The following is a 16,918-nucleotide window of genomic DNA, read 5'->3' on the forward strand; positions in this document are numbered from 1 at the left end:
AGAAGATCGATCATGGCCCCTTCAATAACGCCAAACCCATCCCACAGAGGGGTATATCGTATTCCATTGCATTCATTTGAACACCATGTTCACTCTCGGCACTGAAACGCCACAAGAACGCCGTGCCCGTATACATGAGCCCCAATCAAGCATCATCGTCCTCATCCTCATCGTCATCATCCCTTGATGTGTCTCCCTCGGGACCATTGTCGTGCACATCACCACTCCGATCTGTCTCGCTTTCTTCGCTACTGCTATCCTCACTACCCTCCTCTGCCAGGACAATCCTCCTCAGCACGCTCTTCTCAAACAGATCAATGACAAAGCGGTACTGTGGGATTCGGTACGCATGGCTCGCCAGCAGTATCATGACCTTGCGGAACAGGTCTGGGCTGTTGCTGAATGCGGGAGCTTTCTTGGTATGCTTTAGCGAATTCAGCTCCGTGATAGCCTTGTTGGTGAGAACTGTGTTTCCAAGCTTCGTGATAGCGTCGAGAATGGCCTGGTTGGTTGGATCGCGATCGGAAATTTGACCCGGACGATTACGCAGCGCGGGCGAGGTCTGCTGATAATTTGATGATGATGCTGGAGTATCAGAAACCGACCGCAAGGAAGAAAACAACTTGTCGAAATTGATGGGAAGCACGTAGCCCAGAGATTCACCCATGACATTCATAGTGCCATCCCATCCGTATTCGGCCAGGATTTCTTGTCCATGAAGGCTGCGTGAGATGAGCCCGAGGACGAAGAAAGCAGTGCCGCGCAATGTAAGTACCTGCGAGTTCTCGGCAATCTGCACGATATATTTCACCACATCTGTGCTTTCCAGGAATGGCGCGCCCAGTTCCATACTGCCCACGTTCCCGACAGCCCACAGACAGCCTTTCACTTTGAGGATAGTTTCTGGATCCTCTTCTTCCATGGCAAAGTCTTGAATTGTGGCTGCAAATTCCTCGAAATGGCCTTTGTGCTTGAGAAGCTCTGCACCCTCGACGGTTCTGGTCAGCTCGCGGTAGAAGTGTGGCGGCACATATCCAAAGTCCTGGGGCACTATCGCTTCGCCAAGACCGGACGACTGAGGCTTCTCTGGCACATCCGCGAGAGCGCGAGCCAGTGATGCTTCGACAACCGCCACATAGCTATCATTGCGCCCTAGGAACCAGTCATCCATTTCGCGAGTAATGTAGTCCAAGCCATCTAGATAGTGGTATCCGACGGATGTGGACAAAAAGCGCAGCAGCAGTGGCGCGCCAATCTCGCCCAGATGATCCAGCGCAGGTCTGCACTTGACCACATACTTCAACGACCTGATGTCATTGCAAGCTTCTTCCAGAATCTTGATAGCAACCTCACAGACTTCGATCTCAGGGTCGTACAGCTGACTGACCAGCAAACGTATCGCCCACTCTGCTGCAGAGCCACCTATTCCCGAGTCTTCGATGGGTGTGGTTGCGTATGAACGCAAAAGTGTGGTTGCCATGATGCGGATGTGCTTAGAACCTGCAATCATGGCCTTGCAGAGAATAATTCTCGGGTGACTGTCGAGCGCATAATCCAGGCTGGTGAGCAATGTGCGAATCAAATCATCCCGATTCTTGACCTCAACAATATGATAAAGCATGTTGATCATGTGCCACTTCTCGAGGATTCCCAGGCCTTTGGGGTCACTGCACATGACGCCGAGTATCTGGAAGTAGCCTCCCACGAGGGTCTCACTCAACCGATTTGGCGAGAACATGGGACTATTAGATGTGATGCCGCTCTGCGAGTCCAGTTGTGCTAGGCACTCGGCAAGCTGTCGAATCGTCTTATTATTCAACAACCATACCGCTCCTTCTTGCGTTTGGAGCAGCGACTTGACGAGCGTGCACGCCATCTTGAGATACCGCTGGTTTGCCTTTGTATTCGACGCATCTGAGAAGCGAAACTGAAATGGTCGCAAGAACTTAAGCAAGCGATGTACAAATTTCGACTTTTCCATCGCTTCGTACAAGAGACGGGGATTGGTAAGCGGCGCATCGACCAGTTCCAGAATGATGTTCCAGTCCCACTTAAGGTAGTTGACGGTGTTGAGAACGTTAGTCTCGAGCAGCCTGGCGCGGAACAACGCTTCGTCCATATTGGCCTGCACTTGGGTCTTTGACGCAGATCTCGCTCGTGTATCTTGAGTCTCGTCTTTCTTCGACTGAGTTGTCGTTGATGGATCTGAGCGCCACAGCTTCAAGTTGACCTTATCCACTTGATAGACTGTGGTCACAGCTAGGTGTCGATCCTCATTGTCGAACTTCAAAGCCGAGTCGAACAAGCCGGGCATGGATTGAAGCTGCGCGTTCCAAGATGAGGGCAGTAACTCGCTCGCTTTCTTCAGCACTTCTGCAATGAGGAGGTTTGTTCTACGCTTCAACGCGTCCGAGGGCGCGTCGCGCTCTGCGCTGACAAGACCTTGAAGAAGGCCATGCTGGAGAAGTGCAGCGAGCGTAACAGCAGTAAAGTGTTGAACAAGACTGCGTTTCTGATTGGTATCTTCGTCATTCTGCTTGGAGGTCTTCGGCTTGTCCTCTTTGAGGTTCACCACACGTGCATAAGTCGTCAAGCGCCGACCACCGATGAATGGTGTCGACCATGACCGCCGCTCAATGCGAAGAATGTCCATGAGCAGATCGAGGATGGCCGTGCGCACGCGGATATCGGCCACGTACAGCGAGGAGACGACTGATCGGACAGGCAGGAAATTATGAAGAGAAAGACTCATGAGGCCAGCCCAGCTCTTGAACATCGCAGCGATTACCCTCGAGCTGGCGATCAAGCGATCCTCGTAGGAACTAGAGAAATGTGGCTCGGTGAAGGTTGCAAACGCTGAACTGAATTCAAAGCCAGAGCGAATGACTCCTCTTCGAGCTGGGAGGTCCATCAGATGGAGGAGGGGCCCGAGCAGAGTCTCTGGTGCATGGTATACTCCATTACCCATTGCCTCTGCAATTACGCTGATACCGCCTGCCTCGACGACCAGCATTGGCTCTTTCAGCAGCATTTCTGCCAGCGTCAAGATTGCTATGCCGCGTAGCTGATCGTCTGAATGGTCTGCGACTGCGACAACGATGCGCGCGACGGCCGGATGGATCTCCTTCGTTCCGTCCTTAACATCGAGAAATGCGCGGATGAATTTGAGGGCTTGTTCCCGCTCCACGCGGGCTTTGCTCTCCTTGACCAGTGACAAAATGACGAGATAGTCTGTATGGAGCGCGCGTATCGTCTGCAAAGATTTGCGATTCGTGATCGCATACCTCATCACTCTGTACCCTGCAGCGACGACTTCTCTGCTGTCGCTGAGCAACATGATTTGCATTCGCATACCAAAGATGGACCAAGCCAGGTCGTACTTGAGAGTTGGATGCCGCCGAAATAGCTCGACCAGGTCGTTAGCCTGGTTGATATAATAGTCTGGCTGCATATCCTCTGCCTCTAAAGCCTGCAGAATCTCTGCCAAGATGTATGTTGGCGACTCCAGCTCCGGGTCCTGAAGTTCCGCAGCGGACTCTTCCAGATCCTGAGAAGGTCTGGGATCGTTCAGAGACAGAGGCTGGACTGGACGGAACAGCTGCGACAGTCTCGCCTTGGGACTGATGGGAGCTTCTTTACTCCTCTGAATCTCGGCCTCGAGGTCCAACTTGAGCTGGGCAATCTTCCTGTTGGAGCTATTGAGCTGGCTCTCGGCAGCCATACGCTGATCTCTTGACTTTTTGGCATTTTTGCTGTTCAGTGCTTCGAGCAAGTTCTCGGTCCCTGCCTTCAGCCGCGTCTGCTTCTCGATTTCCTGCCTGTACTCAGCCTGTCGCTGCTCGCTGCTCGTGGGGTCTGTTGTTCCATCATCAAGGTTGCCGTATGCATTAAGATCCAATCTGCTGGTGTTGAAAGACTTCAGATCGGCCGTGAAGCTGCCCGGCCCAGCAGCAATACCGGGTCGGATATAAGACTGGGAAGGCTTCGCAGTGACGAAGCTCGCGGCCAGACTACCTCCATCTTTAGCGGAGCGCGAGGGCGGAATGAGTGCATTATTGGTGGTGCCTCCGGAGGGCCCGTTGGCGCGATTGGGTGGGAGTGTCATCGAGGGCCGTCATTGGTAGTGGGACAGGCTCTAGCTACGAGCACGTCGGTATGCATTGAGACCGGGATGTGACGGCGCTGTGACCATGTCGTTGTCGGCGGACAGTGGGCAGATAGTGGTGGGTGGAGGAGGGGCGACAATGTTGTTCTGGCTGACGCGGTCGACGTGCCGTGCCTCAGATGGTCGTTCGCGTTTCACACTTGACGTGCATATCCACGCCAGGATCAGCGGAGGTGGCAGCTCTGACGGAATTCAGGCATCCAGGCTCTCCCACTGCATTTCTGCTGGCGACAACTGCTATGGTACTACCAACAATCTACCAATGTTATGGCGACCACTCTCGACACAGATGCAGTCTTTCGGAATTGATCCGAACGGGCAAACCGGGTGCAATACACCTTGTGCCTGATCTCCGTTATTGATGGCCTGACGACGGGCGGGTGTCACACCATCGGCGACGTCCGCTGGCAGCTGCAGGGTCGATGCGCGAAGCTTGCCTCGTCGCCCAGCTCTCCCTCTCGGCCTCATGCGATAGCTGTACTGCACTGCACTTCCACCACCTCCGATAAGCCTGTACTTCTAATAAATCTTCGGTAGGAAGCTTCTTCGCAGTCGTCCTTCTTTCCCTTCCAAGATCTAGCAGCAAATCTCACCTAGACTTTGGGCTACTTACTTCACAGCAACGATCATATTGTATACTACTCACGCGACCATCTCCATATACACTCCATACCAATAACAACATGGCTACACTTTCACACGCACAATACGGCAAAGACAATGTCCGCCTCTTCAAGACCGACCGCCATCTCGATGGCACACAATCCGTCACCGAGATGACCGTCTGCACCATGCTCCAAGGCGACATCGCCCGCTCCTGGACGCACTCCGATAACGCCAACATCGTAGCGACAGATACTCAAAAGCATACCGTCTACGTGCTCGCCAAACAACACCCAGTCAACCCTCCCGAACTCTTCGCATCCATTGTGGCCTCCCACTTCCTCAAACAATACCCACACATCACCACTTCCCACGTATGGATTACCGTACATAAATGGACTCGCATGACCGTAGCTGGCAAGTCGCACCCCCACTCCTTCGTCCGCGATGGCGAGGAGAAGCGCGTCGTCTACGCGACCGCATCACGCAACAACATCACAATCCGTAGTGGCCTCACAGGCCTTCTGGTCCTCAAATCCACCGGCTCCCAATTCCACTCCTTCCACCGCGACGAATTTACCCGCCTAGCCGAAACCAGAGACCGTATCCTCTCCACTTCCGTCGACGCTCACTGGACGTGGAAGTCATATGCCTCACTCGACGATGTCCAGCGCGCCGCATCAGCCAAGACATTCGACGCAGCTTTCGACTCTGCCAAAACGATTACGCTTGAAACGTTCGCCACAGAGAATTCACCATCAGTACAGAACACCATGTATCTCATGAGCCAGAGGATACTGGACGCGGCCAAGGACGTGGAGAAGGTGGAATACAGTTTACCCAACAAGCACTACTTTGAGATCGATTTGAGTTGGTACAAGGGATTGAAAAATACGGGCAAGGATGCGGAGGTCTACGCGCCGCAGAGTGATCCGAATGGATTGATTGAGAGCGTGGTGACGAGAGATGCGAAGGCGAAACTTTGAGCGATGAGCAATGAGCAATGCATGAGCCCACGTATTGGCGTCTGAGCTATTATTGGGAAGCGGGCACAGGGTTTGGGAGTTTGGGCAAAGGGAATCTCCTGGATATAATGATAGATACACAGCTTCTTCGCATCTTGGAATGGGTACCCTTATTCGGACATCGATACCCTGGTGTGCTTGCTCGTCTCCCATTTTCTCTCGTGCTGCCATTGTCGTCTGCGCGTTGAACCCTTCACAGTGCGTGATATATACAGCAAACCGACTTCTGCGCTTCGCAAGCTGGCCATGCCACACCTGACGCGTGAAGCCTGTCCTCTTGACCGCTGCGAATGTCTCTTCGATGGGAAGAGTATCTCGCCATGAGGTCCTCCATATGGAGAAGAGCGTCCGCTGCCTTAGACACTGCTCCTCATCTCCATCACCTTGTGAGGCTGTCGACATCTGACAATGGCTCGCGTCAAGTCACGCCATGACAGTCATCGATGCAAGCGATGTCGATGCCTGACTGCGATGCCTTCCCCTGTTTGTCTTCTAATCCTTTGACCTCCCCAGCGGCAATATCAGTGCCCCCCTCGAACACGCACGATCCTGCCTTTTGATGTGCGGCCCACCGGTGCTCGGCGCGAGGATTGGAGAATAGTGATCTCGAAATGCTTTCCATCTCTCTCATCTCCGTCATTGCCCACTCCCAGTCAATTCCTTCTTCCCTGCTTCCTCAACACACACAGCCCTCGCCTCCCTCACCGCCCTCTCCACCTTCCCAACACTCCTCCCCTCCCCCGTCCTCCACAAATTCTGCTTATAAGGATGTTCCTCCCCCTCAAAACACTTCAACCTCCCCATCCTCACATCCCTCAACCGATTCTTCGGCAACATACCCCTCACCGCCCTCCTCAAAATCTCTCCACCTCCCCACTTCGCCATCATCTTCTCCATCGTAATCTCCTTCAAAGACCCCGGCCGCGTCGTATGCGAATAGTATTTCTTTTTCTGCATTTTTTTGCCTGTGGTGTGGAGATCGTGGCAGTTTGTGCAGACGACGTAGTCGCCGCAGTCGGTTGAGGGGTCGAAAATGGGTTTGTGTTTTCCCATTAATGTTATGGCGATTTGGGAGGCTAGACGGCCGAGGGGACGGGGATCGGTGCGGAGGTCTGTGAGGTGCCAGCTTCGTGTGTAGGCGAGCCGCGTGCGGCCGACATATTGAGACATGGTAATGGCCGCGCTGGGAGGGTGTCAATGGGTTGGAGATGGGAGAGGTGCTGGTTCAAATGCGGAGCGAGACGGAGGTGCTTGCGGCGCGAGCTGGAGAGAGGTGCCAAGACTTTGTCCTTGCTCTTGCTTCACTTCGTGCTTGCGACAAACACGTTTGACACTTATATCAAGGCCTTGACTCTGATCTCCGATGACCATCAGATTGTACCAATGGTTCTCAATTTACTGCTGACAAAATTCTCTCACACAACGATCATCGGTCAAGTCACCAGCCATGAAATCGCATCCAGTTTCCAGTCGCTTCAGAGCCCTTTCCTACCCAGCACCACAATGGAGAGATCGGCAGCATATTCACAGCCTGCGCGCTTCAAGTAGAGAAGTTCCATTTCTAAACTAAGAACTAGTCACATGACTAGCTCTCAAGGTAGCACCAGCAGGATCACTCACGAATGCGACTCCGTGGTTCTTATTCTGCAGCCTGGCCATCAGGATCAACGACTAACGCCAATGACCGAATCTCATCATTGGCCTCCAGCAGTATTTCAACTCCATTATTCGTCCTTTCTATTTCAGTCTCCTCTTGAGCTGCCCTTGTTTCTTGATGTCTGAGTTGCAAAAACTGCTTAAGGAAGACAAAATTATAGTGCTCAACATGGCTTCGGATATGTGGTAAGCTGTGATGGCTCCGACATTCAACGCCTCTTCCTCCAATGCTAACGAATACATGCAGTCCAGCATACGCGGTATGTCTTCCTCATTTGAGCCACGAGATATGGGCGCCGCACTCATCTGGTTGATCGCCTTCACAGCCCTTCTTCAGCGCCATGGGAGTTGTTGCTGCGATTGTATTCTCCTCCTTCGGCGCCGCCTATGGAACAGCAAAATCTAGCATAGGCACCCTCAGTGCTGGGGTCTTACATCCCGATTTGGGCGTGAGAGGTATAGGTTCCCAAAGCCAGCCTGCCTCGCTGGCGTTCGTGCCAGGTTTTTCACGCACTAACATCGCCTTCTTCTCACTACAGCCATCCTCCCCACCGTCTTCTCCGGCATTCTCGCTATCTACGGCCTCGTCTGCTCGGTCCTCATCGCCAACAAAATCGTTGTCACCCTACCACTCTACACATCGCTCATCAATCTCGGTTCTGGTCTAGCTGTGGGACTGTGCAGTCTCGCCGCAGGTTTCACGATCGGAATTGCTGGAGACGCGGGCACGAGGAGCATTGCTCAACAGCCAAGATTGTTCGTTTCTATGGTCTTGATCCTGATATTTGCGGAAGTGTTAGGTGAGTGCATGAGTCAGACATGTTATTTGAACATGTCAGAGGTCCGAGAGTGGTATACGAGCAGGAGTTTGACGTGTCTCACTAGGCTTATATGGCATGATCGTGGCTCTGATCCTGGACACTAGAGCTGGGCTTGCGGGAAGTGAGCTGTGCTCGGCTTGATGCAAACGCGCAGGAATCATCTGACAGCAATGAGTCGGTTGCAACATCGGATGGCAATACTTCCATGAGAGATTTGGCAAATCATTTCGGAATCATACATTGGGATGCCTGGCGTGAAATGTTTTGCCCTGTCAGTCATCTCACAAGCAGGAAACGACAGCGTTCATTCAATTTCGTTGATACACCAACACTGGTCCGTCCACGAAATGTCCGTTGACTCTCCGCGATTGAGAAACCCTGATATTGGAGGTGCTCCATGGAGTTTGCTATCATCCAAGACAACAACACGCTCAACGACGAGAAATTGCTAATTGCGCACTGCACTAGGAGAATTGAAAGTCCACGACGTGGTCCATAGGCGCAACGTACTGCGACAAGTGCAACGGAGACTCCGGCGACCATTCTGTTCGAAGTAGCACCTATTCGAGGGCGTCGAAAATCGTGCTGTCTACATGCATCCAGCATGTACAATCCCAGTGGCATAGTCCCTTGATCATGAGCCACTCAACGGAATATTCGGTCTCCCCACGATACATCATGGCACGACCTGACGCATGGAACAGTAGGTAACCAGTAGGATTGCCCACAAACGCGGCCGCATCCAGTACTTCGCAACACCCACGGCGATTTCTTGGCTGACATATACATCGTATTCGTCGTATGGCCTCAGCATGCTTGCTGGAAACCTAAGCAAACCCAACTACTTCCTACACATATATGTACTGCTGCATGAGTGCTGATTAAAATAATCATACCGGCTCTGGCAAGCAACACGAGATCCACTACCATTCAGCAACATCTCCTGCAGGCAGGAACAATTTCGCTACCAAGCAACATTTCTCCCAATCAAGAACTCTTCTATCAAGCAGAAACAAGATGCAGTACCATGCCATTTTCGCTATATTGACGCTCTGCGCCGCACAAACGCTCGCCATGCCACTCGAGCAACGCAGTGTGTACGATTTTCTCCTCCAGAGACGCGCAGCCGCGGCAATGCGCTGGGGAGCATTCGGATCTGATGGCGATGGCCTGGGCGGCCTAGGAGAATGGATCGCAACTGGCAGGACCCCATTCGAAGGCACTTCCGCCGATCTTACACCGAACCACAAACGCGCTGCTGCTGCAATGCGCTGGGGAGCATTTGGATCTGATGGCGACGGGCTTGGTGGCTTAGGAGAATGGATCGCAACTGGCAAGACTCCCTTCGAAGGCACTTCGGCCGACTTGACGCCGAATCAGAAACGTGCGGCTGATGCCTGGTTCGCGGGCTTGCTTGGAAATAAAGGCGACGGCCTCGGCGGATATGGAGAGTGGATTGCTACTGGCAAGACCCCAATCACAGGCACCAAGCGCTCAGTCTACTACCTTTGAATGTTAAGTAGGCATTCAACAACATCGAATGACGACAGATCTGGCAAGCACAAATGCACAGGGGACGTACAACTACGCTGGACCGACTTCGGCTCGATGTGCAACTGGGAACGGTACGGAGCGTTATCAGCGAAATCGTGTTCGGAGGCACTTTTGGGCGACTTCAGCAATACAGATTCTAGACAGCGTCGGGCGAATAGACGTTATGATTGAAGATGGACGTTCGTTCGAAGCTCGACGAAAGAGTTCACCTCAGCTCTCGTTAAGGAGTGGATGGATCGTGTCTTTTGCAAGAAGAGGCATGACCGATAACGATGTGGTTATTTCACAGCCTAACGAGTTTGGTAGACAGATCTCGCATTCTCATTGGGCAACAGCACGCGACTCAAGTTTTGATGTCTTTGGGTAGGTCAATACCGAACGATTGTGTCTCTGATTCAGAGCACCACAGCCGGCCGACAAAAGAGAGCTGCCTCATGCATGAGAAGTCAAAGTGTGTGAAAAGTGGCATCATGCGCTATCAATCTTACTAAAGCGAGGAGACAGCACAAGCCTCGTGCCAAATGCTGAATCTGCTGCATGGCCAAGAAGCAATCGCCAAGCGCCGGGCAACATTGGCTCTGGGGAACTTATTTCAAGGCATCGGTCGTTGTCGAGATAAGATCTTGGCATGCCGCTGACACATCAGGAAAAAACGGCTGACTTCAAAATTGCACTAGGAAGATTGACAATCCTCGGCCTGGCTCAGAGCCGATTCATGCGAAAAGAGCGAGCACACCTCCGGCGATCGTTGCATGCCAGTCAGAGCATCACAGACCGTACCTTCCAATGGATCAGCACCTGCGATACCTTTCGATAAGCTATTTGCTACTGGTGTTGTCTCCACGGTGGTTTCGGTCAGCTCACGGTATGATACATGGGCCAGCGCGTGGCCAGTAGGGATGTTCGCAGACCCGGCCGTGAAGTGGCGCACAATACCCGCGGTGATTCTTGGCTCATGAACACGGTCGACTGCGTTCGGTATCTCGAACAATCTTGCACACATGCCCTGCTCACCCAACCATGGCGGCAAGTTTCGAAGGGTATATAAGGTTGTCTGATTTGTGATCAGGAAAAAGACAGAAGCAACAGTTCCTGCAGGCAGCACCAATCGAGCATCAACTCCTGCGGGCAGGAGCAACTTGAGAACAACCATCGACGCACATTTCAAGCAACAGAATGCATTGTCACGATATTATCGCCATTGTTGCGCTCTGCGCCACGCCAACCATTGCTGCTCCGCTCCAGCAACGTGATGCGCACGCAATCTTGCTTAACCATTTGAAGCGCGAAGCCGCAGCACGATTATGGTCATCCGATACCGATGGATTCGATGGATTGGGAGAATGGCTCGCAACTGGCAAGACCCCATACGAGCGCCGATCTGCCGAATTGATCTCCAACTATAAACGCGAAGCGGAAGCACGCTTTGGCTCGTGGGGATCTGATGGAGATGGACTCGGATCGCTTGGAGGCTGGATCTTCGGCGACAAATTCCCAGTCAAACGTGAAGCCGAAGCACGATTCGGATCCTGGGGATCCGATGGAGATGGACTCGGATCGCTCGGAGGCTGGATCTTCGGCGACAAATTCCCAGTCAAACGCGAAGCTGAAGCAGGTTTTGGTTCATGGTCGTCTGATGGCGATGGACTAGGTTCGCTTGGAGGCTGGATCTTCGGTGACAAATTCCCAGTCAAACGCGAAGCTGATCCAACACGCTGGGGCGCGTTTGGCTCGGATGGCGATGGGTTGGGTTCGCTTGGAGGCTGGATCTTTGGCGACAAATTCCCTGTTCGAAGACACCTTGCCGACTTGACACCTACTCAGCTCAAACGTGAAGCCGAAGCACGATTCGGTTCATGGTCGTCTGATGGCGATGGGCTGGGCTCTCTCGGAGGCTGGATTTTTGGCGATAAGTTTCCTGTGCGAAGGGACGTCGGTAGCGAGTTGACACCACCCCAGAAACGCGCGGCGGAAGCCTTATTGCGAAGTCTGCTTGGTTGAGATGACGGCAGGCTGAACTTGGTACGCTTCGAGTTTGGATGCTCAGTGATAAAGGCGCCTTGGTTTACCTTGATGATGGAGCTGCTACTAAATGCCGCCGGTCGATGAAACTGCAATTAGTAACGAATTATACACTTTTCTTCTTTTCAACAGAACTCTCATGAAGGGAGGAGAACAATCTGCGCAAGTGGCTTGCCATCTTGAGTATTGCGATTCCACTCTGAGCATAGGTCAGTAGCTTCGCTGAGATATCGCGCATCGTGGACTGTCATCGTGCATTGTCATCGACAGAGCTGCTCCAGGGACAAGAAATGAGGTCAAGCAGGTCGCAGAACTTTGGAATGCCGGAACGCCAAGCTCTCACATCCGCTTCCAGCCTGAGGCATCGCGGGAATGTGCTGCATGTAAGCTCAAGACAACGATCGTGCTCGGATTTGTGAGACTGTGTGGTGAGCGCTGCTATCTGAGAAGTGACAGAGTCATCTTTTTTTCGATATCTCTTACACGGTACGCTTCGAGCTTCACGACTAGCAACGCGCGCAGTACATATTGCGATTTGTGACGGATCCACCAACCATGTGGCCCGTTTGGCTTAGTGGTACAGCGTCTCACTCGTATATCAGCGTAATGAGAAGATCCTCGGTTCGATTCCGAGAATGGGCACTAATCTAATACCCCGAAGGGGTCTGAATTTTTGCAAGTAAACGGGTTCCACGGGTGAACGACACATGCGTTTTTGCCGTGGAAATGTTTTGCGTATGGACAATCCATCCAAGCTAACATTCAAGGCTGCACCGACAATGGCTGGCGCTGGCGATAGCGTTTTGCGGCCTCATACGTGCTGAATGTATACATCTAAGCCTGAGTTGCTCCCCTTTGTGCACCACGACTCCAGACCGAAGGAAAGCATTGTCTGCCCGAAAGTCGTAGCTTCAATTATTCCAGAAGACTACAAGAGAGCGTATGAATTCCTATCGTTGAAGACGTCGGTTCGTTACAAATCTCAGTCTCCCAGCGCCAGCGATAGCCAGATTATGTACCTCCATCGGTAGGATTCATTGGATCGATTTCTGGCTTCCTCGCCCTCACTTGCACTTTTATCGTCGGATTCGCCGAGATCGATCCCGCAAAGATCAAATCTCCTGGCCGCGAATAGCCAGGCTCAAATCGGAACTCATACTGCAGCAAGAGCAGACAGAGAATAATCTTGATCTCGTTCGAAGCGAAGAAGCGTCCGGGACAAGCGTGTCGACCTGAAAGAGTCGTTAGCCAAACGAAACATCACCTGAGGTAAGTGCAAGAACTTACCATGGCCAAAGCTTAGAGCATCTTCAGCTGTCGTGGTGAACTGATGCTTGTTTTCCTCACAGGGCAATTTCCGCATATTGTAAAATCGGTATGCGTCGAACTTGTCCGGCTCCGAAAATATCGTGGGATCTCTCAAGATGTCGTTGAGAATCATTATTCGACTGCCTTTGGGCAAAGTCGTGCCATCGGATAGAGTGACTTGAGCCTCCGCCTTTCGATGCATAGTGGCTGATCCAGATGTTAGTTTCCCATCGATGCATTGTACAGGATTAACGGAAAGATATTACTCACATAAGCTCATCGGATGATAACGCTGCACCTCTTTCATGAAGGAATCCAGTAGCTTCATCTTGTGGAAACATGCTTTGTTCCAGCCACTTTCCCTCAAGACTTGCACCATCTCTTTGCGCAACGCCTGGGCAATGCTCGGATTGTCGCATAGTTGCAAAATGCAATGAGTAACATTCTCCGTCGTAGTGTGGATGGCACCAACGCTCAACATCAGCTGGCCTGCAGCAAAGTCCGGTGGTGCTCTCTGCTTCGCCCGCTCTGCCATCCATACAAACGCCGTTCCTGCTTTTGCGAATTTCTCGCTACTCCCCACGGCAGCCCTTCTCTCTGCTAGTTGCTTCTCAACAACTGATTTCATCAAAATGCGAGCCTCCCGTACCTGCCTACGCAGTTTCTTTAACGTCGGCATAGACCATTGAGCGATGGGCCGCAAAATTGGCGAGCGATCCAGAAGTTCTTTGGAACCTTGCATTGAATTTACTGTGTACTGCTTCGCGATCTCGATCCAGGGCTCGTCTCGGGCAAGGTCCCGACCAGCAAATGCACGAGTGGAAACTCGGGCAACGATGTCCAGAAGGACATCTTTGATCGTGTGTGTCCGCCACTCGTCACTATTGCCTAGCCACTATGCGTTTCGAAGAACGGTCAGTGTTCATATCGATGAGAAAGTAAAACATTGCGAATCGCCTGGAACTTACGTGGTGCACAGCATATGACGCTTCGTCAGCCAGATCATCGGTAATCCGTCCCAGGCTTTGGGTGAGATCCATCCTCACGACGTCTACCATAAGCCCGTCTCTTCGAAGTCCCTCTCGCACTCCATCGAAGCCTGCGTAATCTGCCATCAAGTCCACCCTAATATGCTGACCCAAGTTCAAGTCAGGATGGTTCCGAATCTCATGCGCAAAGCGGCTAGGAACAACGATCTTGTATCCAGAAGGGGTTTTGACCTGGTAGCAACCTCCATTCGTCACTTTCTTACCCTTCTCGAGGACTTCTTCGGCATGAAGATTGAAGTCAGAAGCGTCAAGTAGTATTGACCATAGCTTATTTCTGTTGTCCAACGAGATGATAGGAAATCCCGAATAAGGTCGATCTAGATTCTTGAAGATGTAGTAGACAACGAACAGAAGCCCGACGCCAAAGATGCCGTAGATCGACGTGAAGAAGTGGTTGACATCGTCGTGCGCGTAGATATACATCATTTCGATGACCCGGTTTCTCCAATTCCAATATCGAAATGGTAGAGCAGCCATTCACTAGTGTGAGATGGTGTATCACAGCAATGTTTGGTCAGCGTACAGGAGTGCTATATATCCACGAGGCCGGATGATGGCTTCCGGTTGTTGTTTCAGCAGTGTTCTGTGTGCTGCGGTTGCATCTCACTTACCCTAGTCGTCGACGCGGCTTTGCTGCAATAGGTTGCGAAGGGTCCCAAGGGGCGTCCCTGCAGAAACGGGAAAACAAGCTTTATGTGCCTCACTCATCCTAGACACCATGCACGGCAGATTTGGGAGTTGTTGGAATCTTCGTAAAGGTACGAACCGCAACTCTACCAGTGGCCTATAAGGATATAAGGTTCCCTTCGAGGTTTGCATAAAATCCACTCCAGGCGATGTGCTGTAGGCCTTCGCGTGCTGGTCTGGATCTCAATGTGAAGGACGAGCGTCATTCTCTGCCTGGGCATGTGCAGACCAGTGTTAGAGTCGTGCTGGAAGTCGAAGAGCTTGAAATCGACTGCTGTGTGCAGGCAAACCACCGCTGTCGGAAGAAGGCTACCGATGGGCTTGTGCTGACCGAATGGTGAGATGACGGATTGTATTCCTTCCGAAGTGCTTCTTGGGTACAGGCAGGACCTGGTCGCTGTATCATTTGAGGAAGGAGTGTTCTAGAAGAGGCCTGGGCTCGCGCACCTGCAATGGTTAATCGGAAACTCGAGAGTGGAAGGCACATACGACGCGACTTCATACGGAAGCAGCGTTCTCCGAAGAGCTTGAGAAAGTGGCGGGTACCAGGCATCGTGTGTTTTCCAACCGCGAAGACACTACTCCAGGCTAGACATGCTCGACTCCATTGGGACATGCAAATATCGAAGTCCGCTCTCATCATGCGCCAACCCTAAACATTCCCAGGCACATAGACATCCAACTTATCCAGCGGTCCCACTGGCGCCGTATCATATCCACCAGCAATATAAATCTTCCCATCAACGCTCACACCCGGTCCCTGTCTTCCCTTCTCGTTCGCAGGCAAAGTACCCCAACTTTCCCAAGAATCTGTCACAGAATCATAAACTTCAATTTCATTGAAGACCCTCAATGGAATCTCAGTTGCGCTCGTTGCATTGCCTTCACCTCCAATCGTCACAATCTTACTTCCAACGACCCCGGCTGCGAATGTCGCTCGTGGAGTAGGCATCGATGCACCGTCTTTCCAACCTGCTGCGAGATCCATGAGATCGAGGATAAAAACGTGGTTTGTTGAGTTGAACCCTTCATGGTTGAAACCTCCGATGACGTAGAGTTTGTCGTTGACGACTTCAGCACGTGCATGGTCGACGCCTGATGGGATGTGACGAGCTGGTTCAGGCAGGACTTCTTCGGTAATCCAGGACGATGTTGTAGTATCGAAAACGGAGACATGAGCGAGAGTCGCTGGGAGAGGGAGCTGATCTGATACGACAAGATCAGTGAAGCCTCCGACCACATAGATTCTGTCTTCGTGTGTCGCAAGCGCTGCCTGCGCGCGTGGTGGCGAGAGTGGAGGGAGTGAGTTCCAGGTGTCGGCAATAGAGTCGTAGACCCAAGAAGCATTAACGGAATGGAAGATTTTGCGAGTATCACCGCCGTCATCGAAGCCTCCAAAGACGTAGATCCTGTTGTCGAAGCCGATGGCATTGGGATGATTGAGGGGTTGTGGTAGACGAGTCGCAGTTTTCCAAGTATTCTCCAAGGTAGAATACAGCTGCACCAGGTCTGTTGAAGAGTAGGGTGAAAGTGCTGCGCTTGCATTGGGTGTGATGCCTTCAACAATGCCAATTGTGTTCGAATTGAGAGCGACTGCGGCATGTTCCTGTCGACCTCCGCCCGGAATGTTTGCTAGTGGAAGCCACTGAGCCTCGCCGGAAGTACCGTTGATTGGTGCGGCGGAGGAGACGAGAGCTGGCACTAACAGCAGTACAGCTGTAAGATGTTGTGTGAGCATAGCTTCGAATATGTTCTGCCGACCTCGTCGTGTTCGCTTTCAGTTGCAAGCTTCGTGTATCCTTGTTGTTTGAGTCGCATATGGGAGCTGGTGAGGCGGTATAGATATCCTCACGGCGCATCGATGCTATTGAGTGTGGGCTACTGTCTTGAGTCGTCCGTGGTAATGCTTGCTAGACCAGCGGAGTTCCGCTGAATGGTGGACGTAGCCCTTGACACTTTGCGGAGATACTAGGCAAGGGCATTGGGCTGGCATTCAAAACCTCAAGCACCTGTGCGCATTCTGAGTTC

The 16,918-nt window shown here is 52.2% G+C and overlaps 7 protein-coding genes and 1 non-coding gene across 8 annotated transcripts; 5 read left to right on the forward strand and 3 right to left on the reverse strand.

Annotated features, from left to right (window-relative positions):
* Nucleotides 1-145: 145 nt before the first annotated feature.
* Nucleotides 146-4,105, reverse strand: RHO25_003678 (uncharacterized protein; the record flags this gene model as incomplete). The annotated part of the gene is made up of 1 exon (XM_023599166.2): nt 146-4,105. The coding sequence occupies one exon, from the start codon at nt 4,103-4,105 to the stop codon at nt 146-148; it is 3,960 nt and encodes a 1,319-aa protein (XP_023456392.1).
* Nucleotides 4,106-4,848: 743 nt separating this feature from the next.
* RHO25_003679 (uncharacterized protein) lies at nt 4,849-5,754 on the forward strand (the record flags this gene model as incomplete). Its single annotated transcript, XM_023599167.2, has 1 exon — nt 4,849-5,754. One exon carries the CDS (start codon nt 4,849-4,851, stop codon nt 5,752-5,754), a length of 906 nt encoding a protein of 301 aa, XP_023456390.1.
* A 1,864-nt stretch (nt 5,755-7,618) lies between these two features.
* VMA3_2 (H(+)-transporting V0 sector ATPase subunit c) lies at nt 7,619-8,411 on the forward strand (the record flags this gene model as incomplete). Its single annotated transcript, XM_065602431.1, has 5 exons — nt 7,619-7,635; nt 7,697-7,709; nt 7,776-7,905; nt 7,989-8,249; nt 8,335-8,411. 5 exons carry the CDS (start codon nt 7,619-7,621, stop codon nt 8,409-8,411), a joined length of 498 nt encoding a protein of 165 aa, XP_065458503.1.
* Nucleotides 8,412-9,344: 933 nt separating this feature from the next.
* Nucleotides 9,345-9,782, forward strand: RHO25_003681 (uncharacterized protein; the record flags this gene model as incomplete). The annotated part of the gene is made up of 1 exon (XM_023599170.1): nt 9,345-9,782. The coding sequence occupies one exon, from the start codon at nt 9,345-9,347 to the stop codon at nt 9,780-9,782; it is 438 nt and encodes a 145-aa protein (XP_023456354.1).
* A 1,218-nt stretch (nt 9,783-11,000) lies between these two features.
* Nucleotides 11,001-11,825, forward strand: RHO25_003682 (uncharacterized protein; the record flags this gene model as incomplete). The annotated part of the gene is made up of 1 exon (XM_065602432.1): nt 11,001-11,825. The coding sequence occupies one exon, from the start codon at nt 11,001-11,003 to the stop codon at nt 11,823-11,825; it is 825 nt and encodes a 274-aa protein (XP_065458504.1).
* A 581-nt stretch (nt 11,826-12,406) lies between these two features.
* On the forward strand, nt 12,407-12,488 carry RHO25_003683. Its single transcript has one exon. It is a non-coding gene; the product is annotated as a tRNA-Thr (tRNA).
* A 369-nt stretch (nt 12,489-12,857) lies between these two features.
* RHO25_003684 (uncharacterized protein) lies at nt 12,858-14,629 on the reverse strand (the record flags this gene model as incomplete). The annotated part of the gene is made up of 4 exons (XM_023599171.1): nt 12,858-13,078; nt 13,134-13,361; nt 13,425-14,049; nt 14,123-14,629. 4 exons carry the CDS (start codon nt 14,627-14,629, stop codon nt 12,858-12,860), a joined length of 1,581 nt encoding a protein of 526 aa, XP_023455990.1.
* Nucleotides 14,630-15,542: 913 nt separating this feature from the next.
* Nucleotides 15,543-16,628, reverse strand: RHO25_003685 (uncharacterized protein; the record flags this gene model as incomplete). Its single annotated transcript, XM_023599172.2, has 1 exon — nt 15,543-16,628. One exon carries the CDS (start codon nt 16,626-16,628, stop codon nt 15,543-15,545), a length of 1,086 nt encoding a protein of 361 aa, XP_023455653.1.
* Between the last annotated feature and the right edge of the window lie 290 nt (nt 16,629-16,918).

The sequence above is a fragment of the Cercospora beticola genome, chromosome 2 (genome assembly GCF_033473495.1).
Source record: "Cercospora beticola chromosome 2, complete sequence".
Lineage (NCBI taxonomy): Eukaryota > Fungi > Ascomycota > Dothideomycetes > Mycosphaerellales > Mycosphaerellaceae > Cercospora > Cercospora beticola.